The 24,861-nt window shown below is 34.2% G+C and overlaps 1 protein-coding gene across 6 annotated transcripts in view; it reads left to right on the plus strand.

Moving 5' to 3' along the window:
* Window positions 1-24,861, plus strand: part of mctp1a (multiple C2 domains, transmembrane 1a) — a 254,147-nt gene that overhangs the window by 172,456 nt on the left and 56,830 nt on the right. For all 6 annotated transcript variants that reach the window (XM_049470826.1, XM_007243904.4, XM_022667577.2 and 3 more), the window contains 3 exons: window positions 319-393; window positions 3,310-3,429; window positions 23,070-23,189. In XM_049470826.1, coding sequence (XP_049326783.1) covers window positions 319-393; window positions 3,310-3,429; window positions 23,070-23,189 — 315 coding nt within the window. The remainder of the gene's footprint in view (window positions 1-318; window positions 394-3,309; window positions 3,430-23,069; window positions 23,190-24,861) is intronic.

The raw sequence follows: 24,861 nt of genomic DNA on the forward strand, positions 1-24,861 counted from the left end.
ACATTCTATGTCAAAACCCTCTCTCTTCAACATTTAGTGTCAACAAATGAGACGGCAGAAAAAAAATGAACACAACACAATCTTTCTTTTCCTTCTGATTACCAGTTCAGACTCAGTTTAGTTTTTAACTGAACTTAACAGATGGTATATAGACTATTAATATTTTATTTTACTCCTAATATCACATTCAGTAGAACTTTAAATGGTCAAAAAAGTACTTATGGCCCACAATCATGACCATTTATTAATGCAGTCATCTGAAAGTTCACCTTTCCTATGCATTTCATCCTGAAATCCTAACAAGATGTTTGTGTGTAGGTGAAAGCTGGTCTCAGGACGTTGATCCCCATCGAGCAGAAGTACATCGAAGAGGAGCCTCGAGTTTCTAAACAGGTAAAAAAATAAAATAAAACATATATAAAAAACTAAAAAGAGCAGATAGACCTGTCGCGAGTGCTGTGTGCTAATAGCTGCTACTGAAGAGACGAGGAGAGTATGGTATGTTTGACACACAATATAGACAACAGTGTCACTCTCTCTCTCCTCACTCTGCTCACTCTCCTCTCGCTCTCTCCGGTCCCTCTCCTCTGGAGCTGCTGAATAGAAATGTCATGCTGTCAGTTGTGGGGTGCATAAGTAGATTGGCCATCCTTTAGTTTGGCCCTCGGTGGCACCGCTGCAATGCACTTCATTGTCGGGCCGCTCAATGTGTCCCCCTCGGACAAAGAGCTGAATTGGAGGGGCTGTCCCAAATCAGGCCTGTCACTGAAACACTCGCACACTCACTCACACTTACACACACACACACACACACTTTTATACACACACACATAGTAAGTTCACAGCACAACATTCTGAGCTCAACCAAAGTGCATGCTCGGCACTTTGTCCACTTTGTCCACTTTGTTGCTCTCTTTTTAGGCTCTAACCAATCGTGTTTAAGAGAGAGTGTACATCGTCGCTGTCCAATGAAAAACAGGTATCTCCAAAACAGCAATTTTACAGGAGAGAGATAAAACCTTCTCAACTTTCAATAAAGGTCAAAAGAGTAAAAAGAGTTTATTTCAGGTCATTTTGGTACAGTGTAAAAAACAATTAGTGTGTTCAAATTATGTAGTAAACTGAAAATCAACAAAAATGGAGATTTTTGGAGTTGTTTTTCACTGGACAGTGATGATATGCGTGTGCATGTGTGTGTGTGTGTGTGTGTGTGTGTGTGTGTGTGTGTGTGTGTGGATGCGTGTGTGGATGCGTGTGTGGATGCGTGTGTGTTTGCAATAGTAAGGAAGATATCAAGTAGCAATATATATAAATAAATATATAAAAATGAAATCCGAAAAAAGAAAGGTCAACACGACACGTCCAACGTTCTTTGAAACTTCCATAAAATTTTTCCATATTTTTTTTAGCCTAATTTCCATTATATCAAATTACACTATCATATAATTTCCTTATGTTTTCCATCACTTTGAGCCTTGTTTCACCTCTCCTTTCACTTCTGCCTGTTTCGTCCCAAATGGCACGCAAAATAGCCCAGTTATAGCCTAGTTTAAAGCTAGACTCGAGAGTAGTCTGGCAAAGTAAATGCAGAAAAATGTGCTATGATCAAAGCCGGCAGCGTTTCAGCCATTATGAGCCAGTATGTGTGTGTGTGTGTGTGTGTGTGTGTGTGTTTCATCTTGGCCGGGTCACCAGAATACAGCAGTCATTTGGAGTTCAGACTATTTCTGAATTATTATTGTTATAAAAGAGGTAAGAAAAGAGCATATCCGCATGTTCTTCTTTTAAAGGTCTTCTGTAAAAAGTATACAGAATATTATATAAGAATACAAGTTTCCCCTCCGGCTGCCCGCTGGCCGCGTTCTCCGTTCGGCTGAATTGAATTGTCTTTGAGACTTGGTTCCTCTTCTGGTGTTATTCCTAGATAACAATGCCATGGGACAATAGTGCTTTTTCAGTCTCTGACCGTGTGCCAAAACTGTCGTGGGACTCCTCCAAAGTGTGGCTCAATCGCTCCCGTTTATTTACCACTTTTTGTGTGCCAGACACCCTGACGCAAGTGCCGACGCTACAGTTGCCAAAGCGCTCTCTCTCTCTTATTCCGAGCCTTGTAGTCGTAATTTGTTTGTGCAATGATTTATACCAAATTTAGACATGTGTAATAAGCCTACTGAAGACTGTTTATACAACACAGCTCTCTCCGAGTGCGCACAGATGCCAAGTCTACTCAAAACACAACAGGTAAAGATTTTTTGTACAGTAAGTTTGACTTAAATGTCCAGTTGTCCTGGATGGAGTCCAGCACAATTTGGAAAGCAATACTTGCCAGGTTTATTATTGTGTGCTAAGTGTGTGAGACCAGAATATTCTAACCCATCATTCCCCCTGTAAACACAAGCAGTTATAAATTAGTCCTGTGTGCCATTAATGTAAGGTGTTTAAAATATTCTTTCTCTTTGGCATGCCTCCCTAACTCAGTCTCCTCCATTAATAACACTGTTCTAGAATGTGTTCAGTCACAGCATTCTAGAATGTTGTTATTATTCACCATGGTCTAAATGGTTTTGATCTTATTCACGCTTTTCCACAATGTTCTTCCACTTATTATGCTGTTCTAGAAGTTTCTTATTGTTATCACACTGGTCTAGAATGCATCCAGTCCCACCAATCTAAAAAGTTATTACTATTCACCTTGGTCCAAAAGCTTTTGATCTTATTTACGCTTTTCTACAATGTTTTTCCCTAATCACACTGTTCTAGAATGTTCTTCCCCTTATTATGCTGTTCTAGAATGTTCTTTCCCTTATTATGCTGTTCTAGAAGGTTCTCCCTCTATCACACTGTTCTAGAAGATTATTTCCCTAATTATGCTGTTCTAGAATGTTCTTTCCCTTATTATGCTGTTTTAGAAGCTTCTTCCTCTTATCACTCTGTTCTAGAAGGTTATTTCCCTTATACAGATCTAAAAGGTTCTTCCTCTTATCACACTGTTCTAGAATGATCTTGATCCCATCACACTGTTCTAGAATGTGTCCAAGGTTTTTACCTCTAATCACACAGATCTAGAAGACTTTTACATCTAATCACACAGTTGTAGAAGGTTTTTTACCTCTAATTACACTGTAATAGAACACCCACAGTGATACTTTATAAGAGTTTTGTCCTCATTTCATGTTCTAGAATGTTGTGTTCCTTCGTCCATTTTTAGAATTATTTGTGATATTCTAGTGATATCCTCAGTCATAATGTTGTGGAAGATTGATGAGTCCTGACTTCAGGCATGACTGATGTGTGTCTGTTTTTTTTCAGCTGCTGTTGCAGAACTTCAACAGAGTGAGGCGCTGCATCATGTTCCTCATCAACGCTGGCTGCTACATCAACAGCTGCTTTGAGTGGGAGTCTCCTCAGAGGAGCATCTGTGCCTTCCTTGTAAGAAGCTTTACCCCCCCCACACACACACACAATTTCACACACTTCTAACAGGCCTGACAGTACAGGCCTGCATTTAAAAGTGAAAGTAAACTCTGCCAGGTATCAACAGCCCATCTAATCACACTGTTCTAAAAGTCTGTGCTCATGCACACAGTTCTACTAGAGGGTTGTCCTTATTCATGCTGGTGTAAAATGTTCTCCTTCTGATCACTGTTCTAGAATGCCTCCATACCCCCAAACATTATAGAACATTATCCTATTCACACTGTTCTAGAATGTTCATACCTCAGTCATGCTATACTAGAATGTTCTGTAACTTTCTATGAATGTCATCTCTATAAGACTCTATAAACATACCCATAACTGATTATAATGCATTCATAAGGCATTATAAACATGATTATACATATTTATAAAAATGTATAACCCATTATAGCCATGTTTATTATTACGAATTACGAATTGTGATCATAATGCATTAATAGCTGAGTTTATAACACATTATATGTCAATACCAAGAAACTCAGTCCCTGCTAGCAGACTGCATTATTACTAAAAAAGCTGGCAATTTATAAACACACCCTCGATAATGCTCTAATTATTTTAAACCGCTTGTAAATTACTAAAAATACTTATCTTGAATGTAATATGAGTTATAGTCACTTATAATGTATTATAACCGGTCTTTGTGGTCGCTCCAAATAAAGTGACAGACTTTTATTGTTGGACTAGATTATTAATGATAGATATTTACTATTTAAACATACATAGTACAGCTTATACTGTATTATGACCACAATTCATAATGCATAATAAACATGTCTATAATGGGTTATGCATTTTTATGAATATTTACAGCCATGTTATAATGCCTCATGAACTGGATAACTAGATATGTATCATACTGCACACTGTAATTTAAGAATTAAAAGATGAATACAGTGGCGTGAAAAAGTACTTGCCCCCGCAGATTTGTTTTGTTTTTGCTTTTTTGTCACAATGATATATTTATTTATTATAAAACAAACTTTAACATCAGACAAAGATTAAGAGTGAATATATAAAAGGCACTTTTAATATGATGGTTTTATTTATTAAGGGGAAAAAACTATTCAAACCAATCTAGCCCTGTGTGAAAATGTGTTTGCCCCCTAAACCTAATAGCTTTGTTTTGCCAACTGGCAATGAGTCTTTATGATAGAATTGTTTTAATAAAGCCACTTTGAAGGATTTTTTAGCATAAACCACCTGTTTACGATCATCCACAGCATCTCAGACTTTGACTAGACTACTCCCAAACCTTCATTCAGTTGTTTGTGTGCTTTGGGTCATTGTCCTGCTGCAGAACCCAAGTACGCCTGAGCTTGAGGTCACGAACAGATAGCTGGATATTCTCCTTCAGGATTGTCTGGTAAACAGCAGAATTCCTGGTTCCATATATTACAGCAAGTTGTTCAGGCCCTGAAGCAGCAAAGCAGCCCCAGACCATTACACAACCACCACCATGTTTTACGTTCAGTATTTTTAAAATATTTGCTCAGGTTATGTTAGTCTGATGTTAAAGTTTGTTTGATAATCAGAAAACTGTAAGTATGACAAAAACAAAAGAAATATGTAAGGAGCAAATACTTTTTCACGCCACTGTATAACACAGGCCTATATACAACCTTTATATAATCACTGTATAATAAGTACATAGAGTCGTGGCTAGATAGTGTAATTGTTGTACCATTAAAAATGAAATCAATTGATTGTACCAATTGCCAAAAAAAGAGAATAATATAAACATACTGGCACATTTTGTGCTTTCCATTGTATTTCCAACCCTTCCAAGAAAAAACAGTAATACCAGCCTAACAGGATACATATCGTTGTACATTTATCCAAAACCACCGACCCTTAATATCTGACAATCTCTCAGCAACTCCCGCTGCATAGTGAAGAGAGAGCGGGGCGTATAATTGGACAGCTGAGCTGTCGCTTAAAGGACACCCTCTCGGAAGCTCGCTGTGTGACTGAATGCTAACAGGACAGTGGTGCTAATCCCGCACTGTGGCACTGCATAATATGCAGCAGGATCTGTCTGTTTTAGTGTTAACGTGTCTTTAAGCGCCGCGTCGCGTCGGCGAGTAACATTTGCCGCTTGACACGTTTTAATTTTGCTACAGTTTAGAAAGCGGGGAGGGGGAGGAACGGGGGCGTCTGTATCGATCAGTTAACATTTAAGTTCAACATTTTTTTTTCTTCTTCTTCACTCTTCCTCAGCTGTTGCGTGCCGGGGGAGGGAGGGAAAGAGAGCTTGAATGAAAATGTCAGAATATCAGGAGAGTCTGTTAAAAGCACAGGGTCACACCAGCTGCTTCCTGTGATTATGCGTAATTTAGAGATTAAAGGAAATGATTGCATAATAAATCAACCAAATTAACCTCAAATTAAAAAAAAGTACAGTTTTATAGACTACTTAAAAATGAGTTTCTTTGGTTTTACCAAATTGAAAACCTCTGGAATATAATCAAGAGGAAGATGGATGATCACAAGCCATCAAACCAAACTGAACTGCTTGAATCTTTGTACCAAGAGTGCGAAGCATAAAGTTATCCAAAAGCAGTGTGTAAGACTGGTGGAGGAGAACATGCCATAATGCATTAAACTGCAAAAAAACAGGGTTATTCCACCAAATATTGATTTCTGAAATTTTAAAACTTTAGGAATATAAACTTGTTTTCTTTGAATTATTTGAGGTCTGAAAGCTCTGCATCTTTTTGTTATTTCAGCCATTTCTCATTTTCTGCAAATAAATGCTCTAAATTACAATATTTTAAGTTGGAATTTGGGAGAAATGTTGTCCGTAGTTTATAGAATAAAACAACAATGTTCATTTTACTCAAACATATAGATATAAATCTCAAGTGGTCTCTTAATTTTTTCCAGAACTTCGCTGCAGTCTAAGATTGCAGTGGTTTTAAGGTCTTAACAGATTTAAGATGGCAAGAAATATTTAATGGATTTAAGGTGCAATTCGATTTAAGGTAGCACTGGCTTAAAGCTTATATAAAGTTTATATATGTTTAACATTTTTAACATTATTAGCTCACATAATAGCTTCCCTTTCTAGTTAAATTTTGTTGTCTTTAAAAGGGTATAAATGGGTTGTTATGCTATTCTATTATCATTATTTTAGGGGCATTTAATAGTCCTAAAATTACAAAAAGATGATTTATTGCAATAATTTCTGTCCACAGTAAAAAAATATTTTATTATATTACATCTGTAGTTGATAATTATTATTATTATTTTTTTTTTGTCAGCAATTGATTACTTTCTGAGTTATTGATTGGTCGTATAAATGTTTATACATAAGCACTTATATTGTAATGATCACTTATTGAGAAGTGATCATCCCTTCATCACCTGGTCAAGGTCATTCTATGCAGTAGTGTTGATATCTTTAGCTCTATAGCTGTGCTGTGTAGAGTTTCGACAGACTTTAGAGCATATATCTCAGAGCGTGTTATATGGTTAAATCGTTATACGCTGTGAAATGGCAGCGGCTGCTTGTGCAGAACCCCTACCTCTCTTCCTACACAAAGGTTAGCCACAGCAAAGGGAATGCTAACACTGCGCAGATGAAAATGGCTGTGAGGTGAAGCGAGTGCTGTGATTTGCTATTCTGGTATTTTTAGGTCGGTACCTTTTGACACGGCTTTATTATTATGGGATTTTTTAGGTTACCGGCTTGTTGTTGTTGTTGTTGTTATTGTAGGTGCTGTTGTTGTGATCCTTATAAGTCTTGCAAAGTTGCGAACTTTGGCAACAAGTACGCGCTAGATTGTGTCAGAGATCTGAAATCAGTTGGCCTTGTGTAGGGATTTGGTACTGTGGCACTGACACACACACACACACACACACACACAAACACACACACAGATATACCAAAGTACTAAAGTGTTTGCCATTCATGATCACACCACACACATTCCCAGTTTGGAATGTATGTATGTGTATGTCATATATTGTGATACATATATATGATATAATATATACATATACATAATACATAATATATACACATATAATATAAAGCTCTGAAAAAATTAAGAGACCACTTTAGTCTCTGAATCAGTTTCTCTGATGTTGCTATTTATAGGTATATTTTTGAGTAAAATTAACATTGTTGTTTTATTCTATAAACTACAGACAACATTTCTTCCAAATTTCAAGCATTTATTTGCAGAAAATTCAGAAATCAATATTTGATGGAATAACCCTGATTTTTTATCACAGTTTTCATGCATCTTGGCATGTACTCCTCCACCAGTCTTACACACTGCTTTTGGATAGTTTAATGCCACTCCTGGTGCAAAAATTTAAACAGTGTAGTTTGGTTTGATGGCTTGTGATCGTCCTTCTTCCTCTTGATTATATTCCAGAGGTTTTCAATTTGGCAAAAATCAAAGAAACTCATCATTTTTAAGTATTCTCTTATTTTTTTTTCAGAGCTGTATTTCTGAGAAGACTAGCCAATAGTAATCCACTTTCACACAGAAAATAAAATAAGTGAACCAGAAAACTGGGACTTTTAAAACTGATGTTTAAAACAATGACTAAAAGCTATGGAGAAATGGGGAGCCCTAACAACCATGCAAGACCTAATAGACCACCCAGACTGCTCCCATCAGATAAACAGCATTTGAAGCTTTCATGTTTTTTAAAAGCTTGAAAAAGGAGAAAACCAAGCTGCTCCACTTTAACTTCAGGGTGGAGCTTCTGTTCATCCATCCACTGTGAGAGGATGACCCACTCAATACACTGTGGACCTTAAAGGATGTGGAGATAATGAAGAAGCTCTTAGTTAGAAAGGGAAACAGATAATAAAGAACATTAGATCAGAATAAACTGCTGAAGCTGCTGGTGGTCCCAGTTCCCTGGAGTCCAGATCTCAACTTCATTGAATGTGCTTGACAATCGATGATTAAAACTTTGGACTGATACGTGTTTGATAAGACTTAATAATATTTATTAAGCTAATCATAGTAGTAGTGTGTGACGCATGTGAATCACATGTGAAACAGCTTAATATGGAGATGTAGAGGTTCCTAATGGTGTCTTTTGATAATCCATCTCAGTAGCATCCCACATATTTTTAATTAGGGAAAGGACTGATGATTCAGCTGGCTATGGCATAGTTTCTTCTAGTGTCGTTAAGACAAGCTCTTGAGGCAGGAGCAGTACGTGGATGAGCATTGTCTTGTTGGAATAGCGTTCTGGAGTGTGTTTTCAGAAATGGTTGAACCACTTGTTGTAGAAACTGATTAACGTAACATTGGATGTCGTCAAAGTGCCTGTAATGAAGACCAAAGGTGATCGTACAAAATTGTACCCCACACCATGACACCATACCTTCTAGACGTGAGACGCATGGCGACAAACCAGTGACAAATCTTGGTCATGTTCTTGTCAGCAGAGCTTCAGCCAGTATTTTCTTATTTCAACATTGTTGAACGTCACAGTAATCTGTGTGGGATGTAGCCTCAGAATGAACTGTCCACCATCATTCTCATTCTCCCAGTCTCATTTCCCCCCTCAGGGTTGCCAGGTTTAAACAACGGCACACAAACAATGTGCTGGAGCCATTAAATTGGTGAGCAGGTAATCACTGAACTTCAGTAAGGTACACTAACCATAGCTGGGTAATTTACCACCACTACCACTAGCATAGTAGAAATAAGCTTTTTGAATGTTGAATCATATATATTTATACAGCTCTGGGAAAAATTAAGAGACCACTTCAGTTTCGGAATCAGTTTCTCTGATTTTGCTATTTATAGGTATATGTTTGAGTAAAATTAACATTGTGGTTTTATTCTATACTCTCCAGACAAATTTTCTCCCAAATTCCACATTTAAATATTGCCATTTAGAGCATTTATTTGCAAAAAATGAGAAATGGCTGAAATAACAAAAAGACGCAGAGCTTTCAGACTTTAAATAATGCAAAGAAAACAAGTTCATATTCATAAAGTTTTAAGAGTTCAGAAATCAATGCATCTTGACATGTTCTCCTCCAGCAGTCTTACACACTGCTTTTGGATGACTTTATGCCTTTACTCCTGGTATAAAAATTCAAGCAGTTCAGCTTGGTTTGATGGCTTGTGATCATCCATCTTCCTCTTGATTATATTCCAGAGGTTTTCAATTTAGTAAAATCAAAGAAAATCTTTTTTAATCATTTTGAGTGGTCTATTATTTTTTTACAGAGGTGTATATTCACTGATTAGCTACATAGCAAGAGTTGTCAAACTTGCTACTGTGTGTATCTGGCAACCTGCATTTGCACTCGTTGCCATTTAATACAATCATTCGTATTTATTAGTTAAAATACAAGTATTTAACTTTTTAACTTCTAAAATTAACACACACACACAAATGCACACACAATGCTGAGCTGCCAACCATCCATGACCATGCTGAACTATATATGCTAATGCTAAAGTTCATGTGTGTGTGTGTATGTGTGTGTATGACCGTGTGTATATGCCCCCTCTCTCTCTCTAAGAGGACACCTGTAAGCTGAGCATGCCTCCTCCACCCATCCGTCCGCAGTGAAAGTGGGCCATTGTTGGCAGCGCTGGTGTCGGGTTGAGAGCGCCCGCTGTGTGCCAGCTCGCCCTGCGCGTTTCTCTCTCCCGCTCTGGCCCTCTCCTCGCCCCGGAGCGGCCAAGCCTCACCAACTCTTCCTCCAAACAAATTTGCCGTAACTTTAGCTGCAATTTGGCCCTGAATTGGGAGCAAATAGAGCAGGTATTGAGTAGCATGGGGAATTGGAGCGCTGTTTGGATGTGTGTGTGTAAGTGTGTGTGTGTGTGTGTGTGTAGTGGCTGAGGAGGCTTTATTGGAAGGAGGGGGTAAGGAAATGATACCCGGCTCTTTTATGTGGTCTAAAGTAGGACTCTTATCAGTGGGAGAGCCCAGACAAGAGAGGCTGCTGCTACACGAAACTGGAGCAGCCCTCACCTGCTTTGCATTTAGATAAAATACACCCATCTACGAAAAAAAAGAGAGAGAGAGAGAGAGAGAGAGAGAGAGAAAGAGGAAGGAAGGAACAAATGCTCCATGTGTGTATGTGTGTGTATACATCTGTGTGTGTGTGACCTTGCACTGTTTTCTTCAATGTGACACCTTTTCACTTTCAGTTTTCCCCAAGCACATCCACTGACAAGGGCAGAAAGGGAGAGTGAAGGTTTGCGTAAAAAAAAAAAAGAAAAGAAAGACAGATGATTCTCCAAATGCTAATCATGGCTAATTATCTGTGATTATCTGTGATTAGGAGTTGATTGAAACTTTGGTAACACTTTGGTAACAATGTCATGTCTGTTACACTCAATATACATGCTCATAACACTTTATAATGCCTTTCTAAAACATCATAAATACTATTATAAATATTTCTACACATTAAAAAACATACCTTTATTATGTATTATGATCTGTGTTCATAATTCATCATTGATTCATAAGCTGTTACGTGTCATTACTAAGAAACTCGCCAAAACTGCCTGCTATACAACAAAGCGTGCTATAAATACTTTTAACCACTTATAATGTATTATAATGTTATAAAATGTGTTATTGTACACTCCAAGTAATGTGACAGTTGTCTATTATGAAAATATGTTAATGATGACAGATATATGATATTTTAACCCAAATATGTAACACACTACTTATGTTACACAGGTTATAATGCATTATAATCGCAATTCATAATGCCTAATAAACATGGCTATAATAATGTGTTATACATTTTTATAAATATGTATAGCAATGTTTATAATGCCTTATGAATCTGTTATGATGAGTTATAAGTATGCTTATAGAGTCTAATAGACATGCCAATCATAGAAAGCTAGCTATAGTTACACTAAAGTAACTGACAGATGTCTATTATAGGAATTCTGAGAATCAGATATATGACATTTTAATCCAAATGTGTAGAATATTATTACAAGCACAGCTGATGATGCTTATTGATGATGATTATAATCACAATTCATAATGCATAAATTAAACATGGCTATAATATAGTGTTATACATTTTTATAAATATGTATAGCTATGTTTATGTCATCTGTTATAATGAGTTATAAATATGTTTATAGAGTCTAATAGACATGACGCTCATATAAAGTCTTACCACAAAGCTTGCTATAGTTACACTTACATATTATAATAGCTTATATTAGTTTGTAATGTATTATTATCAATTATCAATGTACACTCTAACTAAAGTGACTGACAGATGTCTATGATGGGAATACTAAGAATCAGATATATGATATTTTAATCCAGATGTGTAGAATATTATTACAAGCACAGCTGATGATGCATTATAATCCCAATCTAAAGTGTACAATACACATGGATAAAATAAAGTGTTCTACATTTTTATGAAAATGTATAGCCATGTTTATAATGCTTTATGAATCCGTAATAATGAGTTATAAATATGTTTATAGAGTCTAATAGACATGACGTTCATAGAAAGTCTTACCAGAAAGCTTGCTATAGTTACACTTACATATTATAATAGCTTATATTAGTTTGTAATGTATTATTATCAATTATCAATGTGCACTCTAACTTAAGTGACAGACATATATAATAATATTCAGATCAATATCAAATATATGATATTTTAAACCAGACGTGTAGAATATTATTACAAGCACAGTTGATAATGCATTATGATCCCAAATTATGCATAAATTAAACATGGCTATAATATAGTGTTATACATTGTTATGGATATTTATAGCCATGTTTATAATGCCTTATTATAAATGCATTATAATGTGGTATGAGTATGTTTATAATAGATTCTAATTCTAATAGACATGGCATTCATAGAAAGTTTTACTGAAACTTCTTATAGTCTAATATTCGATTTTACTACATTATTGCATGTATTGAGCGTTATGTACATCTGAACTAAAGGAACTATAAGTTATGTTAAACCTGAAACAGCAGCAGTTATAGTAGTAGTAGTGTGATCTAGGATCATTTTAAATGCATTACAGTGTTTTGTGTTAAATAGTGAACATGCTTTTGAACCCATTCCATTAGTTAACCCATTCTTGAACCAAACAGAAGCAAACATTTATTTATTTTATTTTATTTTTTTTTCTTGAGTATTTAGAATGTTGTTAAATATTTGAGGGTAAACTGTTTTGTTGCTTCTATGTAGGGTAGTAGCAATATACCACAATATATTTCTTAATTGGGTCAATACCATATACTTCCAGTTTTATAAATATATTTTATGTCTGGACCTACCAACTTTAATTTGCTATTTTATGTAATGCGCTATGTAATTGACCGTATATACCAATATTAGTCAAAAGTTTAAACACATGGTCTCATTAATAGTGGTTCTTTATTTGTATTTTTTACTTGAACAGAGATTAATATTAAATAATTAAAAGCTATGAAGGAACTCATATGCAGTTTGGGTGCAGACCAAAAAAAAGTGTTTGGCTTCAACAAACACATTATATAAAAATCCAGAGTGAAGGATAAGCAGTGAACAAGAGCTCAGCACCTCTAGAACTCCTTTAACACAACTGAAGAACCATTACAGGTTCTGCCTCATGAAGCTGACTGAGAGAATAATACCAAAATTAGGCAAAGCTATCAGGCATCAATAGTTTGGCTTGTTTACCACAGTTTTTTATACTTCATAATTGCGTATTAATTCCTTTTATAGTTTTGATATCTTTAATATTAATCTACAACGTAGAAAATAAATATGTATAAAGAAAAAAAACATCACATTAGACGGAGTGTGTCCAAACTTTTGACTGGTACTGTATATGTGTATTATGTTGTCGACCATCCCTACTTCTGTCATTATTATTTTTTTTTTTGCATCTTGTTTAGTGAAGAATTGACTACATTTTTCAACTTTTTTAACTACTCTGTCCATTTTGAAGACTCACAGGGTGACACAATATTAATTCAGCACATGATCATTCTGAAGATAAGTAATAGTTAACAATTTGATAATGTTAAATGGAAGAACACTATTTTCTATTATCCATAATGTATTTTTAAACAAAAGCAAGTATTTTCCACTAATTTAAATTGTGAGTAGATGTTTTTATTTTGTTTATTCTGTGACTTTTATTATTACACTCTTTATTTTTAACTGCATGCAAAGCATTCCATACTAGCAGCATTTTATTTAACATTTTATAGTTAGTATAATTAATAAAGCCTGTTCAAAATACACATAGAAGAGCAGGGAGAAGACTCATTATAACAAACATACTTAGAAAATAAATAGTATTTTAAAAATAAATAAATAAATAATATATATATATATATATATATATATATATATATATATATATATATATATATATATATATATATATATATATATATATATGTATATAAAGCATTATATGGAATGTTAAAGAGCCTAAATGTAAAAAGCACATTTTGAGCAACCCGATTTTGAACTCCTTACTATTTTTTAAAAAGATGACAAAATAATTCAGAGAATAATAAGGAACTTTTAAAAGCATTTCAAGTATTAGGTATAGCTATATTATTAAATGCTATTACTGAATAATGGACCTGTTTTTATCAGACACAAGTTACAGTTTACATTTAGAGAATTCCTGCTCAGGTTTGAGTAAATGATATTTTGATATTTTACTAAATTCTAATGCCAATTTGCAGTCCTTACAGAGTGATAATACTAAATTATTGGATTATTTTTATTTTTTTACTTTGTATTACTAATTACCAATAGCTGTTGCCACAAGTCTAATTCAATTAATCTTCACAAAGTTTGATGAAATGATAATTTCCCACCTGCTAATCCTATGTATTTTAGGACTGATAGGAATTGGTAATTAGAAATGTAAGTGGTCTTTATTTTTGAGCATTTTGAGCGCTATTGAACCTGTTCCTGAGCAGCTGAAGCAGCCGTTCTCCAGAACAACGTCTAGTGCTGTCAGTTCTGATAAATCCCTACAGAGGTTAAGTGCGTGTTCACTTTAATACTCCAGTTTTTCAGGAAGCCAGGAGGTGGCAGTGCAGCCTCACTCTTCAGCAGCTCTCTCAGCGCTCTCACCGAGGGCCTCGGCCAAAACCCAGATGAGTTATTGACGTCCATAATCAGCCTCTCATTTGGCATATTTCTCTCCACCGTTGGCACCATTTAAAATAATCAACACCACTATGATGACTCAATTTCTCGATTCCAAGTAGAAGGGCTGTTGTGGGGTGTGTTGGTAACACACTTTTAATGTGCTAATTCTCAAATGCATTCTCCAAAGTGCTCGTACCCCACTCCAGAGCGGCAAGTGCCAAAACGATATTAAAATCAACTGCCAAAACAGAGTCCACGCTTTTTTCCAATAATAATAAAAAAAAAAAAGATAAAGTATATAAAGGAGAATTTGAAACACTTGGCTGTTTGCTGTGCTTCTCTCTAAAAGTCAGAGCAATAGTTGCAACGAGGGACTTCATCTCAAGTGTATTGTGATTGATGTGTAAAATCAAATTGATAATTAAAATAAACTTAAACAGTGCTTGATACGGCAGACGAGCATGACTGTAACCTACTTTTTTATGAGTGCTGAAGTGAATTAGTAGAGCTGCAGTGATTAAACAGAGAAGTGCGTTAATATAGAGGAGAGGACTGTTGAAAAGGGCACTAATTAGGTGGATAAGAGCAGTAAAACATTAAAACATCTGCCTTTCAACTTCACTACAGTATTTAAAGTAGAGCAAAAAGACATATAAGATATTTTGTCTTATCAATGCATTGATAAATGTTCTTATTCTATAGACAGTATGCTTTAATAAAAGGCATTTTAAGGAAATGGCCTTAGTAGTGTTTCGATATAAAATCCTGTTTAAATGAATGAAATGCAGAAATAAATGCAATTAAAATCACTGCGCTAGCTATAAAAAGAAAGTTTTAATCCTGCGTTATAATTGCATTATGTCTGCATGTCAAAATGTTGTGATAATTAAATACTGTGTATCTTATACATGTCTTTAAATATCCTGATATTTAGTTTTCCATATCATTCGGCTTTATTTATATCGCTACTATTATGCTGTATATCTAAAGTTATATATTGTTCATATCGATATCTAAATTATTGTATATTGCATATACCAAAATAATCATGAAGAAATATATCATGATATAAATAAATTTTGCCCATATCGTCCAGCTCTAATTTAGGGTAATTTTTTTTTTTTTTTGAACATGTGCACAGAAGAGCGTCAGTGTTTAGCTTATTTTCAGCAACTATTAATAAAAAAAAACAAAAAAAAAACTATAGTTGATGTTGTACACAATATATATCATGCTTTTTGAAATAACCAAAAAATTGTGATTAAACAGTAAATAGTGATGATAATTTCATTTTTATTTGTATTTTTATTTGTATTTGTTCTGCTATGTACTGTGAAGCTTTGTAAAGGGTATATTTTTGTATAGTTTGTATAATTCTGTTTGCTGCTTTTGTTCATGCAGTAGATCCTTTGCACTGGTTAATGTAGATTCACATTCTTTCTTAGTTTCTTTCTTCTGTTTTAAATTGTTTTATTTTTATATACATATTAATCCCAGACATTATTGTAATATTATTTTTATTATAAATTTCATTATTTTTGGGAAATGTCGCCCACTTGTAGTTGAAGGGTTCACTGGTGCTATACTTTTGTACTTTTGTGCAACATATAATACCTTTTATAAGAATAAGTCAATTTATTTTTTTAATTTTTTAATTTATTATTTTTTCCCCATAACGTTCTACTGTATGCAGAAAATTAAGCAGAGGTCTTTCAGTTTTATTTTTCTGAACTCCTGCAAGATATTATTATTATTGTATAGAGCTCTGGAAAAAAATAAGATACATCAAACCAAGCTGAACTGCTTGAATTTTTGCACCAGGAGTGGCATAAAGTTATCAAAAAACAGTGTGTAAGACTGGTGGAGGGGAACATGCCATTTTTTTCAGAGCTGTATATGTTTGTAAATAATAAAAAATCAATGTCAAATTTAAATAAAATATGGTAATTATAGTACCATCTATTACCATTTTACTGATTATGATACGCTATGTATATTCTCTTACTGCACCCCCACTTCCCTCCAAAGCATCCTAAAGTTCATGTCTGTTGAAAGTACAATGAGAAACACGCTGTCGGCTCGACTCGCTGTGGAAGAAAGGTGGTCGTTTTCGTTGCTAATGCATATTGTATTGCTCAGTGGACAATGAAAGTGGATTTCTGCAGGTGCTACAGCTCTGCTGCTTTGTGTTCCCTGACCGGACCACCGGACCATTGTTGCACCACACAGTGAATTCAGTAACTGTGCACTTTGGCTGTGCGGACCGTCTGTGTGGAGGCAGGGCTCATAATGTTGCTATCTGGATATCAAGCATCAGGCGTTCACCGATTCTTCAGGTTCTCTTTTCATCCACCGTTCCTTTAGTTCTTTAGGCCAACCCGTCCTCCAGCCCGGTTCCTCTCGGGTTCCTGGGGGGAGGTCGTCTCTCTGTTGAGTCTGATGGTGGTGGGGGGGTATAGGAGTGAAAATAGGGCCCTGCTCTGGGAGAATGGCCCCTGCTCTCCGGGCTCCTCTCCTCGGGCCGCCGGCCTGTGTGTGAAACAGAGAGAGAGGGGTCACCTCCGAGCGGCCCGAGGTGTCGGCTAACATCGGCCGTCAATCAAACGCCGGCCCCTCAGCTAGAGTGTCCAAACTCCGGGGACGGAGTCCAGCGACAGGTTAAATAAACCCCCGGGCATACGAAAACAAGACACGGCACACTGAATGAAGAGAGACAAAGAGAGAGGGAATTATATCAGCAGATTTAGAAAAAAATTATCTTAATTTTTCTTATTTTATTTATTTTTAGCACTTTAGTGCTAATAATGTTTATTAATTAAGTAGAAAGAATAAAGAATAGAATTATTCTTATATTAGATTTTTTTTTTTTTTGAAAATAAAAAAATGAATGAAACAGTTAAAAAAAAACATTTATGTAAATAAGTAATGGTAATATTATCCAATGTAATATAAAAAATATATAAAATATATATTCATATAAAAAATCTTTACACATTTTTTTTCAGAATTTGCCTCTTTGTTACACCTTTTAACATTTCTTTGATTATGGCACGCTAAGATTCATCACTAGTTCAATTATATCAAATAAGTCTTTTCAACTTTTTACACAACTTCAACACAAAACGTGATAAAAATTACAAACATGTACTGTTTTACTATAAATATGCATTTTTTATATATATATATGACATTTTATAGAAAATAGGAGAAAAAGTTAAATATATGCAATTTAACGTAAAAAAAAAAAACAAACAAAAAACATTTAACCTAATTTCTCCAGAAGTAGCATCTTTTTACCACCTTTTACTGTCTTTTACCGTTATGGTAAGATTAATCACATTTGAAAGTGTGTGTGTGTCTGTGTGTGCATGTGTTTGGTGGCTATGTGTGTCTGTGTGTGTTTGGGCGGGGCTGTGCAATGTATCGGGTCACATCACAGGACGTGCAAATTCAAATTATATAGAATGCCTCATGTTAAAACATTTTATGCAGCACAAATCAATAATTAATTTGAACTATTACTATTACTACTTCGTCTTGGATGCATTTTTCTTCTGTTAAAAAAAAAATGTCCCTTTTTATTGTATCTTAAAACAAAAAATGTGATAAATTAAAATAATTACAGCCAGTTGTTAAACACATTTCGACACGTTTCTCCAGAAGTAGCCTCTGTGTAGTGTTTTTACCCCAGGCTGTTTTTGGAGGGCTTGTGTTTGTGAAAGGTGGGTTTAAATTCAGTACGATAGTAGTTTTTGTTTCACACTGCGATGTGGAGCGCAGCAGGAGTAAAACGTGGTTAAGTCTCGTCGCTGTTAGAGATTGTGTGTGTGTGTGTGTGTGTGTGTGTGTGCTATAGCAGCTCAAGAGAGAGTGTGATGTGCTGTGGAAGGCATAAGCTCTGCTGAGTTCATTCAGAGAGAAAAGAAAGAGAGAGATTGGTGGAGAAAGAGATGGTGAGGTTAGAAGACAGGTACGCTTGTGTATGTGTGTGTGTGTGTGCATATGTGAGTGTGGGAATTCATTTAATTTGAAAGGAGGGTGTGTGTGCATATGTGTGTAAGTGTGTGTGTGTGTTTGCTAGCCTGTAAACAGTGCTGAATTATTGAAAATGATTCCTCGCTATTCCCCGAACACTTCTTTATTAAAGGAAGAAAACAAAAAACCCAAAAGAACTGTAATGTGTTGTTCTGTATCCGCCGCATGCTGCTGCTGCAGCCCGGCCCACTGTGATAAGTTATTTCGCTCTGAGCATTATGTTAATGTTTTGGCCAATTCATCTATAATTCATCATTTATATCTTTGTTTTGTTATGGTACACTGAGATTCATCACTTTTTAGTGTGTGTGTTTAAATTTAAAGGTTTTAAGTCATATTTGTCAGAAAGTAGATGATCAGAATGATTAGCTTGGTGTGAGTAAAGAAAACAAAGAACAAAGAAAACAAGTTCACATTCATAAAGTTTTAAGAGTTCAGAAATCAATATTTGGTGGAATAACCCTGGTTTTTAATCACAGTTTTCATGCATCTTGGGATGTTCTCCTCCACCAGTCTTACACACTGCTTTTGGATAACTTTATGCCACTCCTGGTACAAACATTCAAGCAGTTCAGCTTGGTTTGATGGCTTGTGATCATCCATCATTTCAATTTAGTAAAATCAAAGAAACTCATCATTTTTAAGTGGGCTCTTATTGTTTTTCCAGAGCTGTATATATTTACATGTATCTACCAAACAGATTATATTTCCCCAGTATTATATATTACTCTAGTTTTTAGGCTAGACAATAATTCAATGTCAATATATATATCAAGATATAAAATCTTTCAGTAACGTTGGGAAGATATTTCAACATGCGTTTTCTAGAGCAACAGACATAATTAGGTGTTTTGCATAAATTGGCAAATCATTTTTTTAATGTTTGTAGGCATAGACATGTGTTGTTGAGTTCTGTTACTGGCTATAGTATAATTTAATAAGGTTGGCAATGTTGGAAAAATATTGATTTAATTGTTTCCGTCATATCGTTATTAATACCTGGGGAAAAAATATGGTGAAAGTTCCTGTTTTTTTTTTTTTATAATATCGCAATATATACATATACATATATTGTGATATATATATATTTCCAATATTGTCCAGCCCTACAATATAAATATGTATATCAACTGCCATTCTGCAAAGGCTTTAAATAAAATTTTTATCTTTTTATATTTTTTGATTTACTTATTTTTAAACCATTTCTAAAATAATTTGTACTAGAGAGTCTTTACATTGGGCCAGAATGTCAGGATAAGTTGGCTTCATAATCTTAGAAAGGCTTTGGATTTCTTGGAAATCTGTTTATTTTGACTTCTAAGATGGCTCTAAGATGGTTTTCTCTTTTAAAATCGGAGAAACCTTTGGAGATACAAGGGTTTTGCGTGACCGAGAGGAGACACCGTCTCTGAACACATTGTTCTATTGTTCAGCTTTTCATGAACACACAAAGTCCATGACAGCAGTAGACAGTGGTAAAGTCATATAACACACATAGTGCAATGTTTGTATTAGTGTAAGTTAGTGTTTGTGTGTTTGTGCATGTGTTACTCTGTGTGTGTGCGTGTTCCTTTAACTGGCATAAGCTCATGGCTATCAGCAGCAGGAGACGCTTAGTGCTACAGCAGCATCAGCATAGTATAGTATAGTATAGAAAAAATAAGAAACCACTTAAAAATTATGAGTTTCATTGATTTTACCAAATTGAAACTGCTTGAATTTTTGCACCAGGAGTGGTTTAACTTATCCAAAAGCAGTGTGTAAGACTGGTGGAGGAGAACATGCCAAGATGCATGACACTGTGATTAAAAACCAGGGTTATTCCGCCAAATTTTGATTTCTGAACTCTGAACTTAAAACTTTATGAATATGAACTTGTTTTCTTTGCATTGTTTGAGGTCTGAAAGCTCTGCAACTTTTTTGTTATTTCAGCCATTTCAACATACGAAATGTTATTCGTAGTTTATAGAATAAAAGAACAATGTTCGTTTTACTCAAACATAAATCAGAGAAACTAATTCAGAAACTGAAGTGGTCTCTTATTTTTTTCCAGAGCTGTATGTATCAGTAGAAGTTGGAGTTCTTCTTCCTCTATAAAATTTCCTGAATCTCCTGAAATCTCCTGACTAGTTATCTGTAACAATATTATACACTTTTGTTTTCAGGCAATATTACATTCGCACTACATTAATATTCATTGTGGTAAACATCATAACTCATCAGCTGTTTCATCCTGCCAGATCCATTATTATTATGGGTGAATGAAATTGTCACACCCTGCAGTGCTTCATATTCAGTTGTAAATATGTTTCGCGGAAAAAATAATCAATGTGTGGAAATTTTCCTCCTAGTCTGGTGCTTTTTTGATGAGTGGTTACATGCCCGGCTTTGCGAATGTGCTTTTTGATTAATAGCTATTACAAGAGGAACATAGATGGATTCCTAAAGGTTGGGCTTGCAGATTTTTTCCCCCTTGTTTTGCTAATTAAGAATGAGCACACTCATTCAACAGCCATGCTTCAGTTTCAGCTGATTGCTCAGAATATTCACGGATTAATATTGTGCTTTCATAATAAATTGCTCTGTATAGAAAGTGATAAGATAATCTGGAAGCCTAAAGCTCAGGCAATTTGTTCAGTCAGCAGGAGCACTTTTATAGGTGTGCCCTGTTTTCTGGACGTGTGAACTCGTGTGGGGTTATACTGCAGACTGTGTTAGCTCAGGTTAAGGGTACGGCAGATACTGGCAGCGCCTTGAATTTGAGTGCAGTCAGTAAATATGGATGATATTCATTGGATTTCTTTTTATATGATCCAGATAAACTTGAAAAAATCAAGATTAATCAATGCCTCATGGACATTCCTGTATAGATTAACTAGATTGTAACTGATTATTGTTTTTGCAAAGTTTACATGTCAGTTATTGCTATTATCATTATGGTCTCTATTATTTGCATTGCATTATAGTATCTTTTGTTAATCTAATATAACATATTAGTGTTGTCTATTATTACATCATAATAGTATCTACTGTTTGTCTTTCATTACATCAGAATGGTTATTTTTTTCACGTCATGATAGTCTCTATTATTTGTCAAGTATTACATCATAATGGTATCTACAGTTTTTCTTTTATTACATCATAATAGTATCTACTTTTTTATGTAATATTATATCAGCATAGCATCTATTTTTCATGTATTATTACATCATAGTAGTATCAACTGTTCATCTTTTATTACATCATGATAGCATCTTCAGTTTTTATATTATAACATCATGATAGTACTGTTTGTCAATTTTAACCTCAAAACAGTATCTACTGTTCTTCTATTACATCATAGTAATATCTGCTCTTCCTTTTTTATTGCATCATAATAGTATCTACTGTTCCTCTTTTATTACGTCATAATAGTATCTAATGTTCCTATTTTATTATATCATACTAGTATCTACTGTTCATCTTTTTTATTACATCATGATATTACGTACTGTTCCTCTTATTACATCATACTAGTATCTTCTGTTTATCGTTTATTACATCATACTAGTATTTACTGTTCTTTTTTGTATTACATTTTACTACTATCTACAGTTTCTCTTTTATTATAACATAAAAGTATCTACTGCTCTTCTTTTATTATATCATAATAGTATCTGCTGTTCGTGTTTTATAACATCATACTAGTATCTATACTTCCTCTTTTATTACATCATGATAGTATATACTCTTTTATTACATCATACCAGTATTTACTGTTCCTCTTTTATTACATCATAATAATATCTAATGTTCTTCTTTTATTACATTATAATAGTATCTACTGTTCGTGTTTTATTACATCATACATGTATTTACTGTTTCTTTTTTATTACATCATATATGAATTTACTGTTTCTTTGTATTACATCATAATAGTAAATACTTTTCCTCTTTTTTCATATATGTATCTACTATTATTTTTTTTATCAAATGAGAAATGTATGGGTTTTTCTTCTGTTATCATTTCATGATTGTTTCTATTATTTGTTGATTATTACATCATAATAGTATAAACCCTTCTTCAGTAATTATTATGATGGTGTTAATTGTTTGTAAGTTATTGCATCAGAATATTATCTGCTGTTTATCAGTAGGTCCATTAAAATAGTATTGATTATTTGTCTACTATTACATTATAAACATATCTAGGATGTATGATCTATGATCAGAGCATCACAGTGGTGTCTTCTCTTTGTCTATTATTGCATCATAACAGAAGCACTCAAAGTGCACGCAGAGCACAATACTGTGATATGAAATGAAGTCAATGCACATATGAATATAATAAGTATTTGTGCAGAATTGGAGAAATGTCCTGCGCTCTCTTCTCTCTGATCTGATCTTTTATGTCTGCTCTTTTGTCTCTCTCTCGCTCTCCGTCTCTCGCTGTCCGTCTCTGCAGCTCTTCGTAGTGGTGGTGTGGAACTTTGAGCTCTACATGATCCCACTGGCTCTGCTGTTGCCCTTGGCCTGGAACTATATCCTCATCTACTCGGGAAAGGACACCAGACAGGGAGACGTGGTGAGTGTCCTCGCACGCACTGACCCACACTGCCGTCCTGCTCGCTTCAGCTCGCTGCCTCAGCCTGCTGCACTGCTGCACTGCTGCACGCTCAACCTCCAGCTTTACTTTACTTTTAAAGTCTTGCAGCTCTAAAACAAGCTGGACTATATTTGTGTTACATATATATATATATATATATATATATATATATATATATATATATATATATATATATATATATATATATGCATTGTAATTCTGCATTGAATAATTATTTGTTTGTTTTTTTTGTTTTGAGAAATTAACAAAAGTAAATATCCTGAAAATGAGGGATCATTTTTTAATTGTTAATAGTTGTATAGCTTTATACATATGTAACTTAAATATATATCAGGTGTATCCATCACAAATCCACACATCTAAGAAACACCCAGAAATTAAATGTAGATTTCAAAGGGAAAAATATGTAGATTAAAGTGATTTTGTGTAGATTAAATGTGTAGGAATTTATTAGAATTTACTCCTTACCATAAAAAAGGAAAAAAAGAACAAATAAATACTCTTTTTAATCATCAACCTTATCCATTTTACAGCAGTATTAACTCTCTTATTTTTTTTTTACCCAGAAGAAAATTGTGTTCCACAGCTTTTTTCTTTTTTTGTAATGTTTTTCGCTTGCAGAACAGGTGGAAATAATAAGTTCTCACCTCCAGCTATTCTGAGACACTCACTTAGTTTCTTGTTTATTTGTGCTTTTCCAATTAAATAGAGCCAAAACAGTGCCACGCTAGTACTGATATTTATATATATATTTAAAGTGGAAGTGATTAAAAAAATATATAGCTAAGTTTAAAGTGCCCATGATAATGCTTTTGTGTTGTGTTTTATTTGAATGTGTAATTTATATGATTATTATAGGTTTCATTTATATTATAAAATTACTCGAGAAAAAAAGGCAAATCAGGTAGTTTTAGATCCTCTATATATATATATTAAATCTATTACTGTTAAAAGTAAAAATGTAAAAAATACTGCATGCTTAAGATCAGGGCCTATTAATCAGCTCCAGTTCCCAATTATCAATAGAAGAGTATTAATGCTCTTACATTCTCTACAAATCAGGTATTTTTTACATACTATTATCTTTAGATTATAATGGTCTGTATTATTTGTCTTTAATTAGATCATAATAATAATGTGCTATTATACTATTTTGTATATTATTACATTGTAATAAATTCATATTCAAACTGCAGTTGAACACTGTATACTTTTATTTAAATATATATATATATATATTTAAGTTGACATTGGGGTATATATTGAAATATACCTAAATAAGTTATAATTGAATTAATTGAAAACTGAAAGAACTGCTTGTTATTACAGGATTACACTCAAATCAAACTCATGTAAATTTCTTATTATTATATATTATAAAAAATATAAATACACATCTAAATCATATCCTAGAAAGAGATTATATCTCTTAAGAGACATGTTGAGGGACTGTAACAAGCTTTTGAACTGCTTTGCTTTTGCTGATCATTTCCAGAATACAGAGAAATACATTTTTATTGGCTTTTTAATCAATTTAGACAGTTTTTCCATATTCTAGAAATATACTATTTCTTATATATTATCAATGTCTAATTAAACAGCAACTTTACAGGAGAGAGAAAAATCTGTC

Source organism: Astyanax mexicanus, chromosome 22 (genome assembly GCF_023375975.1).
Source record: "Astyanax mexicanus isolate ESR-SI-001 chromosome 22, AstMex3_surface, whole genome shotgun sequence".
NCBI classification, from domain to species: domain Eukaryota; kingdom Metazoa; phylum Chordata; class Actinopteri; order Characiformes; family Acestrorhamphidae; genus Astyanax; species Astyanax mexicanus.